The 16606-nt window shown below is 52.6% G+C and overlaps 1 protein-coding gene across 2 annotated transcripts in view; it reads left to right on the forward strand.

Annotated features, from left to right (window-relative positions):
* The window catches only part of DHCR7 (7-dehydrocholesterol reductase), a 47353-nt gene that overhangs the window by 24583 nt on the left and 6164 nt on the right, over nt 1-16606 (forward strand). For both annotated transcript variants that reach the window (XM_068122835.2, XM_068122836.2), the window contains 2 exons: nt 3900-4113; nt 4379-4583. In XM_068122835.2, the coding sequence (XP_067978936.2) occupies nt 3900-4113; nt 4379-4583 (419 nt within the window). The remainder of the gene's footprint in view (nt 1-3899; nt 4114-4378; nt 4584-16606) is intronic.

The raw sequence follows: 16606 nt of genomic DNA on the forward strand, positions 1-16606 counted from the left end.
TTGTTATGTTGCAGCTTTATGCTGAAATCGTTTAAATTCATTTTTCCCCTCATCAATCTACACTCAATACCCCATAATGACAAAGAGAAAACAGGATTTTAGAAAGTTTTGCAAATTTATTAAAAAGAAAAAACTGAAATAGCACATTGACATAAGTATTCAGACCCTTTGCTATGACACTTGAAATTTAGTTTCAAACTGGAAATAAACACATCAAAGCCCGCTTGGAGTTTGCAAAAAAGCACCTAAAGGACTCTCAGACTGAGAAACAAGATTCTGTGGGCTTTCATGTCTCTTTCACTGAGGAGAGGCTTCCGTCTGGCCACTCTGCCATAAATCTAAGATTGGTGGAGTGTTGCAGTGATGGTTGTCCTTCTGGAAGCTTCTCCCATCTCCACACAGGATCTCTGGAGCTCAGCCAGAGTGACCATCAGGTTCTTGGTCACCTCTCTTACCAAGGCCCTTCTCCCCCGATTGCTCAGTTTGGCCGGGCGGCCAGCTCTAGGAAGAGTCCTGGTTGTTCCAAACTTCTTCCATTTAAGAATTATGGAGGCCACTGTGCTATTGGGAACCTTCAATGCAGCAGAGATTTTTTTTGTAGGCTTCCCCAGATCTGTGCCTCGACACAATCCTGTCTCTGAGCTCTGCAGGCAGTTCCTTCGACCTCGTGGCTTGGTTTTTGCTCTGATATGCATTGTCAGCTGTGAGACCTTATATAGACAGGTGTGTGCCTTTCCAAATCATGTCCAATCAATTGAATTTACCACAGGTGGACTCCAATCAAGGTGTAGAAACATCTCAAAGATGATCAAGAGAAATGGGAGGCACCTGAGCTAAATTCAACAACTTTGTCAAATGTCTAAAATCCTCAATGTTCATCCGATTGACTTGAAATTTGAAGAGGATTTGTGCATCAGTTTACTGCATTTAACCACCAATTATTTTTGAGGTCAACTTGGCCAAAAGGTCAACATCGGCCAAAAGGTCAATATAGGCTAAAGGTCAACATAAGCCAAATTTCTAAAATTGTCAATTTCCATCCAATTGACTTGAAATTTGAACAGGTTTTGCATATTTCATCATTGAATTAAACCACCAATTATTTTTAGGTCAACATATGCCAAAATATCAACAACGGCCAAAAACTTTGGTGAGATTTCTAAAATCCTAAATTTTCATCCGATTAACTTGAAATTTGAAAGTATTTGCATATGCATTCAGTGACCTTTACATTTTTGTCACCAATCACCACAAAATACCCCAAAATGGCAAAGTGAAAAAATGTTTTTAGACATTTTTACAAATTTATTTATTGTTTTACAAAGCCGCAGCCTCAGATCACTGAATTCAACCACCAATTATTTTTGAGATCTGAAGGTGAAAAGGTCAAAACAGGCCGAATTTCTAAAATCGGCAATATTCATCTGATTGACTAGGCCTCTATGGAGATGTATCCATCACTCAACCCGTTTGGTCCCTACGCTGATGGCAGTTGAACACCATGCTCACACATGAGTTATGTGTAAATATATCGCACGGTGTCCTTTGTACATGGTATACCCATATACCATGGTATACCCATATACCATGACCCATATATCTGACTATCGTAGGCAACAGGCTGAATGCCAGATGTTAGGCGTCGGGTTGACAGATTTACTAAGGTGTATATATATCCATCACTCCTCCCCTCCTTTCCCCCTCACTCCTCCACTCCTTCCCCCTTCACTCCTCTCCCCCAACACTCACCTTCTCCCCCTCACTCCTCTCCACCCCTCACTCCTCCTGTCATTCCCCCCTCACTCTTTTCCTCTCCTTTCCCCACCCCTCACTCCTCTCCCCTCACTCTCCATGCCCCTCTCCTCCTCATTCCTCTCCTTTCCCTACCCCTCACTTCTCTCCTTTCCCCACCCCTCACTCCTCTCCTTTCACCACCCCTCACTCCTCTCCTTTCTCCACTCCTCACTCCTCTCCTTTCTCCACTCCTCACTCCTCTCCTTTCCCCACTCCTCACTCCTCTCCATCCCTCACTCCTCTCCAACCCTCACTCCTCCAAGTCTGAATTTCCTTCCCCCCATTGTTCCCTTTGTGTGCACCTCCCCCCTCCTCCCCCCCCCCCCCCGAACATTAAAGTCCTCGAGTTCCCTCCCACCGTTGCATGATCCCGCTTGTATAAATAAATCCCTTGTTGATGTTCCTTTATAATTTATCTGTGTCCGTCATTTCCTCCATTGATCCAGCGCTATTCACACATTAGGTTAGACTGAGAGATTATAATTCCCTAACTAATTGTCTCATTATGGTCCAGCATGCACCAGTGGTAAAGCTCGGCCACCGCCATAATTAAGATAAGATTGGTAATAGCCGAGGGAGCATTCCCCGATTGGAAAGCGCGTGGAACAAGTGAACGATGTCAGACGGAGAACCCTGTAACGCGTGGTGGACCAATTGGCGTTCGCGGTTGGTTAGCAACCTGCCGTGGTATGAAGTTATTTGTGCTCAGTAGCCTCAGGGCCAGTAAGTTTGAGGAGAACCAGGGATTCCCCCTCGTCGTACATGCGAAACCCGTGGTCATAACAATATTATAAAACGGGAGTGGATGTCCGTCCGTCCTGACACTACTCCCTCAGTTTTGGCGCTAGCCCTGCCAAAGCTTATATGGAACGTTTTGGGTTCGCAGCGGATGTCCAAACGTAGGTGGGAGGTTTCATAAATTCCTCAATACAATTATGATTTTGAGAATTTGATTGACACGAAGCTGCTTCCAATCCGGAAGTACACACAATGAGGAAGATTAGCTGGTTTGATAATTTCTCAATACAATCGTGATTTTGAGATTCCACCTGAACAACGCCATTTATATCCATCCCAAAATGGGTGGGAAATTTCATAAATTTCTCAATGCAATTATAATTTTGTTTTTCCATTCGTACAAAGTGTTTCATATCTGCCCTTTCCTGCCGGCAGATCCATCTGTATGGGTTAACACGTCAGATCGGAGTCTATTTTCGTTTCCATCACGAGTGTTTTTAACCATTGTATTTTGTTATATTAATGCTATAGTACAGTACTGTATTAATTTGTCATTGAAATGAAAATATAGAGAGATTGAGTTTAAAGCAGAATGAGGAAATGACGTGAGGGTTTCCACCCGTGACATTCGCGGATTCGGCATTTTGTAGTTCTGCCACTGACCGTGTGTAGAAACATTCAGCTGCAGTCAGTGTTTTGCCCAAGTCTTTCACGAACCACCTGTCAAGCCTGATGACAACCTGACGAATGCCTGACGTTCGACTGAAGGTGAACAGGAATGTGGAATTTATTGGTTCATGGTTTGCCATTTCACCGTTTTTTTGCCCAAGTCATTCACGAACCAGCTGGCCACGCTTGCCGTTCGACTGAAGGTGGCATATGAATGTGGAATGTATTGGTTCATACGTCATGGTTTAGCATTTGCCGTTTCCACCACACACACACACACACACACACACACACACACACACACACACACACACACACACACACACACACTCATCTATTCTGGAACAGATGAATCCCAATAATACAAGTGTCATTTTATCTTTAGTATTTGCGATGAAATATAATAACAGTATTTGCAAATCACGTGGCATTACCTTGTAAATTATTATTTGACAAATGTGGGAAAATTACACGCCCAGACCAGGAAACAAACCCAGATCCCAGGTTCTCCTTTTAACCCAGGATCTGGGTTCGATTCCTGATCTGGGCGTGTAATTTTCCTACATTTGCCAATTAATAAGTAATATAATCCTGTTCAGTTATTTCATTAAATTAATTATTCTCGGTTGTTTGAACAATTCTAGTTCAACAGGAAATCTATTCATGAATCAACTTGTTTATGCTTATTTATCTTACAGGTGCCATCAATCACTATCATATCAATGGTCTGCAGGCCTGGCTCATCACGCATGTTCTGTGGGTGCTTAATGCGGTCTATCTACAGTGGTTCTCACCTTCCATCATATTTGATCATTGGGGCTCCTTGTTGTGGTGTATGAACATCACCGGTTATGTGGTGTCCATCTTTGCGTTCATCAAGGCTTACCTATTTCCCACAAACCCCACTGATTGGTGAGATTGCATCGCCCTTCGCAGGGAAACGAATAAACTGAGAAAATGAACTGTTTAAACCCCAAAACCATCCAGGTTTCGAAAAAATATATACAAAAACACCATACTGTCTAGTTTTGGCCACTGATGATGTCATAAACTACAAAATGCAATTTTTAAAAGGGTTTTTTTTCAACAATATTGTGTCAAGTTTACAATCAGATAAATTGATCACCAGCGTATGTAAGTTATTCTTCTTTCTCCATTTCTCTTTCCACGATTGTAGCAAGTTTACAGGAAATCACTTCTATGACTTCATGATGGGCATCGAATTCAACCCACGAATTGGTCGGCACTTTGACTTCAAGCTCTTCTTCAATGGTCGGCCTGGGATTGTCGCTTGGACACTCATCAACCTTTCTTTCGCCACTAAGCAGCAGGAGCTATACGGTTACATCACCAACTCCATGCTGCTCGTCAATATCCTGCAGGTTGGCGGAGTGCTCATGGACTTCCTAATTGATCTTTTATTCGGCCACAGATATATTGATCCAATTTGTGCATCTCAATTAACTGATTTTGCTAGTCGTTATTTAGCACAGCCTGTGACCCTGATGCATTCCACAATTTTACTTTGGAAGGTCATGGTACATATCCTTTTGGATGAGACAGCCAGTTTCTCTTACACTCAAAATGAGAATATTCCCCATAATGCACTGCTCCCTGCTGGTGCTGGCATTGCACCAGAATGGCGTTTTATTTTCTTATCCTTCAGTCGTATGATTGCTGGAGGAAGCAAAACCACACAACGAAATGAACTGGCTCCCACTGGCTATCTATGATATTGAGGTACACAATGCAGCCTTTCCCCAGAACAGGCCTGTGCCAAGGATACACTCCTTGGAATTTTTTCTTATTTCATTGACTGAGCCCATTCCATGTAGATCTTTATTGGCTAGAATTCCCACATGGCGAGTTCTGCTTGAGGCAGTACGGATTGAGAACTTCAGTATTGCACTGTGTATTTGTTTTGCTGCCAACCAAATTACCCACATTTCCATTCACTTGAGCTGCAGGTCAGCAAACCTCTTGGTAGTGTCTGTTATATATATATATACGAATATATATATATATATATATATATAATATATATATATATATATATATATATATATATATATATATATATATATATATAATATATATATATAATATATATATATATATATATATATATATATATATATATATATATATATATATATATATATATATATATATATATATATATATATATATATATATATATATATATATATATATATATATATTATATATATATATATATATATATATATATATATATATATATATATATATATATATATATATATATATATATATATATATATATGAAGGAACTGCGCTCCAACGCGAGTCGAAAGAATTGACGCGACCAAAGACGGAATTCGTCCGAGTTGCTTTATTGAAACAAAACAGCTCAGGTATTCTGACAAGCCCGTTTTTCGGGCAACAATATATATACACATTTATGTCGGGAAGTTTGCCCGGCAAAAGCTATACCGGGCATGCCCGGGTATCAAGGGCGAGCCTTGGAAAGGCGAGTCTGGACCTGCCCGGGCGTGTTTGGCTGCGGCCTGGCAAGTCGAGGCTGGGCGTGCCCGGGCGCTCTGGGCGTGCCCTGGAAAGGCGATAGCGGGCATGCCCGGACGCTCTGGGCGAGCCCTGGAAAGGCGATAGCGGGCATGCCCGGACGCTCTGGGCGAGCCCTGGAAAGGCGAGAGCGGGCATGCCCGGGAAAGACGAGACCGGGCGTGCCCGGGAGGTTCGGGCGTGCCCGGGAACAGTGAGTCCGGGCATGCCCGGGAGAGGCGCGTCTGGCCGTGTTCTGGCCGGTGCAAGGCGATTATGTACATCCAGTGGTAACCGCTACACACGCCCCTCCAGAATCGACCTGCACCGGCAGGGTCAATTTAAGGGGGGTCCGGATGACCCGGCCGAAGCGACCCCTGGAGGGTCGTGGGGAGGGGTCTGACGTGGTGGTGGGTGGTCGAGCGGGGGGAACTGTGGACGGGGGGCGGCCTCGCCGCGGAGGAAGGGCCAACCGTGGTGGTCGGTCGACGTCCATGTGCGCCGGTTTGAGGCGGTCCACAGAAATCCGGTCCGGCCGGCCACCGAAGTCGACGATGAAAGACTTGTCGCCCCATCGCAGGACCCGGAAGGGCCCGTCGTACGGCGGCCGGAGTGGCCCCCGGTGCGCGTCATGACGCACAAACACGTACTCCGCTGTGCGAAGCGCCGGGGGGACGTAGGACTGGGGGCCACCGTGGCGGGACGTCGGCACGGGGGCAAATCGTCGGGCGGCCTCCTGGAGGTCCGAGCGCTGGCGAGCGGCGGATCAGGGACTGGTAGCGTCAGGCACGAATTCGCCCGGGACGCGGAGTGGCTGGCCGTAGACGAGCTCGGCGGCGGACGCCTGGAGGTCTTCCTTGGGGGCCGTGCGAAGGCCCAAAAGGACCCACGGCAGCCGGTCGGCCCAACCGTCGTCCTGGAGGCCGGCCATGAGTGCGGCCTTCATGGAGTGGTGAAACCGCTCGCACAACCCATTGGCTTGGGGGTGGTAGGCCGTGGTGCGGTGCAGCGTGACCCCCAACGAACGGGCGACCGCGCCCCAAAGCTCAGACGTGAACTGTGGGCCGCGGTCGGATGAGATGTCCGCTGGTGCGCCGAAGCGCGCGACCCAGGTGGCGATGAACGCCTGCGCCACATCGGCGGTGGTGGTGGAGGTGAGGGGCACGGCCTCCGGCCACCTGGTGGTCCTGTCCACCATGGTGAGCAGGTGGGTGAACCCCCGCGAGGGGGGCAGGGGACCCACCAGGTCCACGTGGACGTGGTCGAAACGCCGTTCAGGCACGGCGAAAGGTGCCAGCGGGGCCTGGGTGTGGCGGTGGACCTTGGCTCGCTGGCAGGCCGTGCAGGCGTTGGCCCAGTCGCGGATGTTTCGTCGAAGGCTGTGCCAGACGAAACGCGCCGACACCAGCTTCTGAGAAGCTTTCCGGCCCGGGTGAGAAAGGCCGTGGATGGAGGCGAAGATGCGGCGCTGCCAGGAAACGGGCACGATGGGGCGAGGCTGGCCCTGGGAGACGTCGCAGAGCAGGACGGTGCCCGCGAAGGGAATGTCGGCCAGGCGGAGGCCCGTGTCCGCCACGCGGAGTGCCTGCACCGAGGCGTCGGTGGTCTGGTCGGCCGCCATGAGCGTGAAGTCCACGCCGAGGTGGACCGCGTTCGCGCTGGCCCGCGAAAGGCAGTCGGCCACGGCGTTGTCTTTGCCGGCGACGTGCTGGATGTCCGTGGTGAACTCCGACACGGCGGAGAGGTGGCGCTGCTGGCGGGCCGACCACGGCTCCGTGACCTTAGCCATCGCGTAGACCAACGGCTTGTGGTCGACGAAAGCCGTGAACGGGCGGCCCTCCAGGAGGTGTCGGAAATGGCGAACGGCCAGGAATAGCCCGAGCAGCTCGCGGTCGAACGTGCTGTAGTTTAACTCGTTCGGTCGGAGTTGCCGGCTGAAAAAAGCGAGTGGCTGCCAAACCCCGTCCACCCATTGCTCATGGACGGCGCCCACCGCGTAGTTGGAGGCGTCCGTAGTGAGGGCGATGGGCGCGTTGAGCACCGGGTGAGCCAGCAGCGTTGCGTCGGCGAGGGCCCGTTTGGCACTGGCGAAGGCCGCATCCATGGCCGCGGACCAAACAATGTCATGCTTGGCCGGCTTGCCCCGGAGGGCCTCGTAAAGGGGCCGCATGAGCTGAGCAGCGCGGGGCACGAATCGGTGATAAAAATTCACCATCCCGAGGAACTCTTGGAGGGCCTTGATGGAACGGGGACGCGGGAACGTGGTGATGGCCTCGACCTTGGTCGGCAGCGGCACGGCCCCGGTCTTGGTGATGCGGTGGCCCAAAAAGTCAACGGTCGTCGCGCCGAAGTGGCATTTGACCGGGTTGACAATTAAGCCGTGCTCGCTGAGGCGACCGAACAGTGTTCGGAGGTGGAGGAGGTGCTCGGCGCGGGACGTGCTGGCGACGAGGATGTCGTCCAGATAGATGAAAAGAAACGGCAGGTCGCGCAGCACGCCGTCCATCAAGCGCTGGAACGCCTGGGCCGCGTTCTTGAGGCCAAACGGCATCCGCAAAAATTCGAACAGGCCGAACGGCGTGATGACGGCCGTCTTCGGGACGTCGGCCGCCCGGACAGGTACCTGGTGGTAGCCCCGTATCAGGTCAATTTTCGAAAAGATGACCCGTCCCGCCAAACGGGCGGAAAAGTCCTGAATATGCGGGATCGGGTACCTGTCGGGGGTGGTAGCATCATTGAGACGGCGGTAGTCGCCACACGGGCGCCATCCACCCCCCGGCTTTGGCACGATGTGCAGTGGCGAGGCCCACGCGCTATCGGAGCGCCGCACGATGCCGAGGTTCTCCAACGCGTCGAATTCGGCCTTTGCCACGGCGAGCTTGGCTGGGTCGAGGCGGCGGGCCCTGGCGTAGACCGGCGGGCCCATAGTGGGTATGTGGTGCTCGATCCCGTGCCGCACCGCGACGGCCGAAAACGTCGGCCGCGTGAGGGCCGGGAATTCCACGAGCAGGCGAGCGAACTCGTTCGTTGCCGAGAGGGCGCACGCCAGTTCGGTCGGCGCGGAGCTGCTCATTGTGCACGCCAGGGAGCTGAAGGTCTCGGCGTGGACAAGGCGACGTCGTTTGACGTCGACCAGCAGCCCGTGCGCGCAGAGGAAGTCGGCGCCCAGCAAAGCCACGGGGACGCTGGCGGTAACAAAAGTCCATTGAAAGCGCTGGCTGCCGAAGCAGAGGGTGACGACGCGTGGGCCGAAAGTGCAAATGGCCGAGCCATTAGCAGCGACCAAAGAGGGGCCGCAAACTGCGTCCAGCCTGTCCTGCTCGGAGGCAGGTATGACGCTCAGTTGGGCGCCGGTGTCGCACAGGAAACGCCGTCCAGACGCTTTGTCCCGAATAAACAGCAAGTTGCCCGAGTGGCCGGCGCTCATGGCTGGGAATGAACGCCGGCCCGGCCGTTTCCCGACCTGCCGAAAGTGCACGGGGGCCGGCACGTCCGAGCCTTGTGTCTGAACCTGGCGTGGTAATAACACCACGCCCGGTCAGGTGGAGGCCCCGGCCGTCGTGTCGGAAGCGGGCGGTGCGGCGTGGCGGCCGCCAGTTGCACCGGCAGTTCGGCCTCCAACCGCGCAGGGCGCTCGGGCGTCGTGGGCGTCGCCTCGGACGGCGGCGGGCTCCAGGTAACCGCGCCGATGTGCTGGCCCGCCGAGGAGATCTTATCGGCTTCCCTGGCGAGGGCGCGGGAATCCGTGATCAACGTGCCAGCCAGGGCGAGGCGTACCGGGTTAGGCAGCTGACGGAGGAACAGCTCCCGGAACAGGAATGCCGGAGAGTGCTCGCCGAGCAATGAGAGCATATAGTCCATGCGCTCGGATGGGCGCGTGTCGCCGAGCTCGGGCAGGTCAAGCAGGCGCCGTGCGCGTGCTGCCGGTGAGAGGGCGAAAGTGCCGAGGAGGAGCGTCTTCAGCGCGTCGTATTTGTCAGCAGCCGGCGGGTGCTGGAGGAGGCTCAAGGCGCGGGCCGCGGTGGTGGAACCGAGCGCCGCCACAACATGGTGGAAGCGGGTGTCGTCCGCGGTGATGCCTCGCAGGGCGAACTGGGAGTCCGCCTGGGCGAACCAAACAGCCGCGTGAGTCTCCCAGAAGGTAGGCAGTTTAAGCGTCACTGCCGTATCCATGTCGGTAGGTCACCAATGAAGGAACTGCGCTCCAACGCGAGTCGAAAGAATTGACGCGACCAAAGACGGAATTCGTCCGAGTTGCTTTATTGAAACAAAACAGCTCAGGTATTCTGACAAGCCCGTTTTTCGGGCAACAATATATATTGTCGCGATCCCGGCTGTGAAATGGTTCCCAGCACGGAATACGGACGTTAATGTCCGGGCTTCAAGTAGTCCACGGAGTGGACAGAGAGAACTCAATAAACACAATTGTGTTTTAATCGGCCTTCTAGGGGTAAGGCACGATGCTTTATTGGCTCGATCACAAAAACCATAAATGGTAACAGAATGGAATAAACTGCACAAAGCCTGCAGGAACTGTCGGCAACAGACGCTCCAAACAGGACGCAGGTAAGATCACTCGCGGCTCCAATCGACGATCTCCGGGACTCGGAGGGTAACAGGATGGAATTCACCGCACAAGGCCGGCAGGAACGGTCGGCCAGCAGCTCCAACACGAAGCAGGCAATCACTCGCGGTTCCAATCTACGAGATCCGGGAATCACTCGTTCTCTTCCGGAGTTACTCACTCGTAAAATACAGAACGGTAAACGATCAGCCCAACGCGGCTGTCGTGAAGATTAAGGGAAATCCCTTTTTCTATTTCCCACTCGGAGCCTTCGAGAGTCGCGTCCGTTGCATAAGATGGCGACCGCGCTCTCTGGACTCTCCACCAATCACGTGCCGAATCGCCTCCCGATCGCGTGAGGCTCCAAGGAGGCCACGTCACGCGGTGGGCGGGGCACCAAATCTGGGTGAGAACAGGTGGTTTCACCGGTGGTTTCTCACAGTCCTCCCCCCCTAAGTAAAAACCCCGTCGAATAGACGGCGTTTTTAAAACCAGTATTTGTAGTAGGTGCAAATCACATGGCAAGATGATGGCGGTAATCGCTAACAGGCAAGTAACGCAATTAACAATTATTAACACTTATTAACAACAATAACGCAACAACGCAACAATACAACGCAACGCAATAGCGCAACAATAACGCAATTATTAACGCACAGGCAATTAACAGGCATTAACAGGTTAACAATGAACCAGTTTGGTTTTTTTTTTTTTTTCACACACAAATTTTAACACCATACACCACATTAATATCTACCCTACAAGAGTTACACTTCACACAAAGCACAATAGAGAGGCAAGGGGGCCAAACTCAAGTTGGGGGAAGCGTTGACAGGAAGGAAACGGGCCGAGACCTAGAGCGGCGGGTACTCCTCCGGTGTCGAGAACAACAGTCATATGCGTAATGACCCCTTTCACCGCACTGGTAACATCGATCGTTCGGGTCGAAAGGCCTGCGGACCAAAGGGCGTCTGAAACGAGGCCGCCGCGACATGCCATTCGACATCTCGACGCCCACACGCGATCCGCAAATTAACCTTCCATCAAGGGCTCTGACCGAATCTTCAGCATCTCGTGGCTCTTCAAACTCAACAACTGCAAATCCAGGTGGGTTTCGAGCAACCCATACGTTGCGGAGTGGTCCGTAATGTTCGAAGACCCTCCCTAGCTCGGCTTTCGCTGCTCCATTGCCCAGGTTTCCCACATATACCTTAGCATTAGCGTTCCTGCTGAATCGCGACATGGCGGGAGCGGTCCCTGAGGAGCACGGCACCTGAGGGTGGCTTGACGGGAGGCTCGGGTGGACTTCAGCTGACGCAACGTCACCGTCGGGAACTGGAGTCGAGGCGCTAGGCTCCTCGGGCCAGAGTGAAGATATGTCTGACTCCGCCACTCTCTCCGCCTGTTTACTCTGGGATCTAGTGACCCCCCCACAGGTCAAAGTCAATGACTCCTCCCTGGCCATGGCATCATTGCCAATCAGCAAGGAGACCCCGGGTATCGGGTAGTAGGGTACCACCACACAGGTCACTGGACCCTTAAAAATGTCACTCCGGACCTCGAGGAGGGCAAGGGGATACCGGCCAAGAACCCGGTCAATGCCCCGAAGGAGGGTATACTCGCCGGTATAACGCATCTGAGAGGCCGGAACTACCCCCGCCCGGAGAACACACCGTGTCGCCCCAGTATCCCGAAGGTATTGGGCCTCAAACTTCAGCATCGAATCAGGGCCACCCACTAAGGCTGTCCCTGAATAATCCTGGTACAGTGGATGAATGGAATTAGCCTCGGTGGCAGTGACCTCGGTCACCGATGCCACCGTCGTGTGCGAGGGCCCGGCGGATGAGCTCCACTGATCTCCCTCCGACTTAACAGGAGGGTTGCCTCGGTAGGCCGGACTAGCGGGATTAGAGAAGCAGCGGTTTTCACCGTGCCCCACGCGTTTGCAGAAATCGCACCAGGGCCCTGCCCTGGTCTGCGGCTCGCGACCGCCACCAGTGGAGGGCATCGGAGAACCCCTCCCCTCGATCCAGCCGCCGGGCAGACGGGGGGCGGTCTTGATCGCAGACTCCTCCGTCTTACGACGCGACTGCGTGACTTGCAGCATTTTGCACGCCAAAACATGTTTATCAATAAGGTTGACGCAGTCTGCCAAGGAAACAGTGTCTTTGTCGACAAGAAACAATGCTAAGTCAGGCGGAAGCTGTTGATCGATACGGTAACGCACCAGGAGTTCCGCAACCGCTTGAGGTAACTCAACCTTGCTCCCCTTGAACCATCTCTGCAGCTGTTCCAACAAGGCCCGCGAATGTTCCTCATAGGTTTGACTGGACTCACGAGTCCAGCTGAAAAAAATTCTCCTATAAATACATGCGGACACCGCATAGGCGTTCAAAATCTCGGCCTTCAATGCCCTGTATTTGTTTGCGTCCTCGGTTGCCATCCTCGCATATACCTCCCTCGCCTTCTCAGATAGATGGCTCACAAGATGGCCGACCCACAAGCTCTCATCAATGCCACCGGCAGCCAACAACTTCTCCGCCATCTCCAGATACGCTTCTGGCTTCGTGTCTCCCGTCCAGTCCGGCAAACGAACATGAACAGTTTCCGGGACTCTTGCAGCAGACCCCTCTGCCCGCGGTCGTTCAGTCAACATTCGCAACTCATGCTCTCTGACGTGTTCAGCTTCTGCTGCTGCCTCTGCTGCTGCCGCACGCTCTCTCTCTCTCTCACGCTCTCTCTCTGCTGCCGCAGCACGCTCTGCCTCTGCTGCTGCCGCACGCTCTCTCTCTCTCTCACGCTCTCTCTCTGCTGCCGCACGCTCTGCCTCTGCCCTGTCATTCTCCCATTTATACATGTCAAGTTGTTGAACCGGAGTCAGCCCGGTCCAGAAGGGCGAACGCATGCATTTAGTCATGATGGAATCGCTTCCTAACATATCGGGTTTAGTGACTGGGTCAAGGCTGATTGCGTCGCTCGCATCGCTACCCACGCGACTGTCAACATGATCAGGTTGAACTCTCACTTCTCTGGTCGACATAGCTTGGCTACGAGTTATCATAAGACAAGGCACAAAACACAACGCTCAAACACAACGCTCTGTTGGGGAAATACGACACGAACTACACAATATCACCACCGCACATCAAATTGCCAATGAGAAAAATACCACGTACAAATACTCACGTTTTTTTTTTTTTTGTCGGTTGTTTGGAGGGATCCGAAGCTATTCACTTATTCGGCAGTGAAGCACCACCCAAGACAGCGTCCCACGGCGAGAAAGGCTCCTCCAAGACGGCGCCCGCTGGCGAGAAGGCTCCTCCAAGACGGCGTCCGCTGGTGAGCAGATGCAAAGAAGATGCCGATGCAGAATTCCCGTCTCAATTCGAATGTCTCTTACTTGAATGATCCTAGGACGAGCAACCCATTTGTCGCGATCCCGGCTGTGAAATGGTTCCCAGCACGGAATACGGACGTTAATGTCCGGGCTTCAAGTAGTCCACGGAGTGGACAGAGAGAACTCAATAAACACAATTGTGTTTTAATCGGCCTTCTAGGGGTAAGGCACGATGCTTTATTGGCTCGATCACAAAAACCATAAATGGTAACAGAATGGAATAAACTGCACAAAGCCTGCAGGAACTGTCGGCAACAGACGCTCCAAACAGGACGCAGGTAAGATCACTCGCGGCTCCAATCGACGATCTCCGGGACTCGGAGGGTAACAGGATGGAATTCACCGCACAAGGCCGGCAGGAACGGTCGGCCAGCAGCTCCAACACGAAGCAGGCAATCACTCGCGGTTCCAATCTACGAGATCCGGGAATCACTCGTTCTCTTCCGGAGTTACTCACTCGTAAAATACAGAACGGTAAACGATCAGCCCAACGCGGCTGTCGTGAAGATTAAGGGAAATCCCTTTTTCTATTTCCCACTCGGAGCCTTCGAGAGTCGCGTCCGTTGCATAAGATGGCGACCGCGCTCTCTGGACTCTCCACCAATCACGTGCCGAATCGCCTCCCGATCGCGTGAGGCTCCAAGGAGGCCACGTCACGCGGTGGGGCGGGGCACCAAATCTGGTTGAGAACAGGTGGTTTCACCGGTGGTTTCTCACAATATACACATTTATGTCGGGAAGTTTGCCCGGCAAAAGCTATACCGGGCATGCCCGGGTATCAAGGGCGAGCCTTGGAAAGGCGAGTCTGGACCTGCCCGGGCGTGTTTGGGCTGCGGCCTGGCAAGTCGAGGCTGGGCGTGCCCGGGCGCTCTGGGCGAGCACTGGAAAGGCGATAGCGGGCATGCCCGGACGCTCTGGGCGAGCCCTGGAAAGGCGATAGCGGGCATGCCCGGACGCTCTGGGCGTGCCCTGGAAAGGCGATAGCGGGCATGCCCGGACGCTCTGGGCGAGCCCTGGAAAGGCGATAGCGGGGCATGCCCGGACGCTCTGGGCGAGCCCTGGAAAGGCGAGAGCGGGCATGCCCGGACGCTCTGGGCGAGCCCTGGAAAGGCGAGAGCGGGCATGCCCGGGAAAGACGAGACCGGGGCGTGCCCGGGAGGTTCGGGCGTGCCCGGGAACAGTGAGTCCGGGCATGCCCGGGAGAGGCGCGTCTGGCCGTGTTCTGGCCGGTGCAAGGCGATTATGTACATCCAGCGGTAACCGCTACATATATATATATATTATGGTATCTGTAATCTGGTTCTCCCAACCTAATGAGCGGACAACATGACGTCATCGCCATGCAAAGTCCGCCTTGCCTGTATCGCTCCCAGCAAGGTGCAGCAGCAGCTGTATGGGACACCTTGCTGGCGGTTCTCCACTGATGATATGAAGGTCGCATAGTGACTGATATATATATATATAATATATATATACATATATCATATATATATATTATATATATATATATATTATATATATATATATATAATAAATAAATAAATATATATTATATATATATATAAATAACACAGTTTGTGTGTGTGTGTGTGTGTGTGTGTGTAATGTTACCGATAGACTCCTAAACAGAGAGGCTCACGTGCTTGATATTTGGCATAGACATGGCCATTGAGCCTGGGAAGAACATAGCCAACCTAAAATACTTTATTTCATAATATTTTTTTACCATGTTTTTACCTCAGCGCATTTCAGCGAGCAATATTATACACAGAATCTGAGCCGGTGGCAGAGCAGCGCGCTGATTCGCTCAGAGCAATCACGTGATGTTCCAACCTTGCCGCCATAAAGTCACAGTTACGCGTTCGCACGTAATTCAGACCGAAAAGCGATTGCGTTTTTTCACATTTCAGCGAGGAACATTGCCATTCACACCACATAGGTTTTTTTTCTTTCATCTTTAGATCCATATTTTTTGCCAAAACGTAGCGCATTATGGCTCGCTTGAGCTCGAATTAGCCAATCACCTGGGGGCATGAGGCCACGTTGGCCACGCCCACGACACGTCGCAGAGTTACAATCTTGACGAAGACTGACTGTGATAAAGGCAATGGCACCGAAGAAAAGAAATTTGTCGCGTTCAAACCTCCCGAGCAAGGAAAATCGCTGATCGGAGACTCCATGAAACCGATGAAGATACTTTTCACCATCGACAAGCCAATCAAGAATGTGTCTCTAGATTCAGACAGCAAGAGACAGAAGATGAGAGAACGGCACGTCTAAACGCCAATCAACAACGTCTGATGGCCCAGACAGCGAGAGACAGAAGATGAGACAAACTGTATTTCAAACTGTATTTCAAACAAGCTGTATTTCCCATCTACATTGGCATGTATTCCTATTAACGTTATGTAAAGTACATAAATTGTGTGGATTACATCATTTGTGGATGTGATCAATTGCCAGTAACCATCTATATCCCTCCCCTCCCCTTCCCTCCTCCCCCTCCCCCTCCCTTTCCCCCCTCCCCTTCCCCTTCCCTCTCCCCCCCTCCCCCTTCCCCTTCCCTCTCCCCCTCCCCTTCCCCCTCCCCCTCCTCCACTCCCCCTCCCCCTCCCCCTCTCCCCTCTCCTCCCCCTCCCCCTCTCCTCCCCCCCCGTTCCCCTCCCTTCCCTCCCTCCCCCTCCCTTTCCCCCCTACCCTCCCCTCCCTTGCCCCCTCCACCTTCCCCTTCCCTCCCTCTCTCCCTTCCCCCTCCCTCTCCCTCCTCCCCCTCCCCTCCCTCCTCCCTCCCCCTCCCTCCCCCTCCCCTCCTCCCCTCCCCCTCCCCCCTCTTCTCCCCTCCCCCCCGTTCCCCTCCCCTTCCCCCTCCCCCTCCCTTTCCCCCCTACCCCTCCCTTTCC

Source organism: Myxine glutinosa, chromosome 7 (genome assembly GCF_964187855.1).
Source record: "Myxine glutinosa chromosome 7, kmMyxGlut1.1, whole genome shotgun sequence".
Taxonomy (NCBI): Eukaryota; Metazoa; Chordata; class Myxini; order Myxiniformes; family Myxinidae; genus Myxine; species Myxine glutinosa.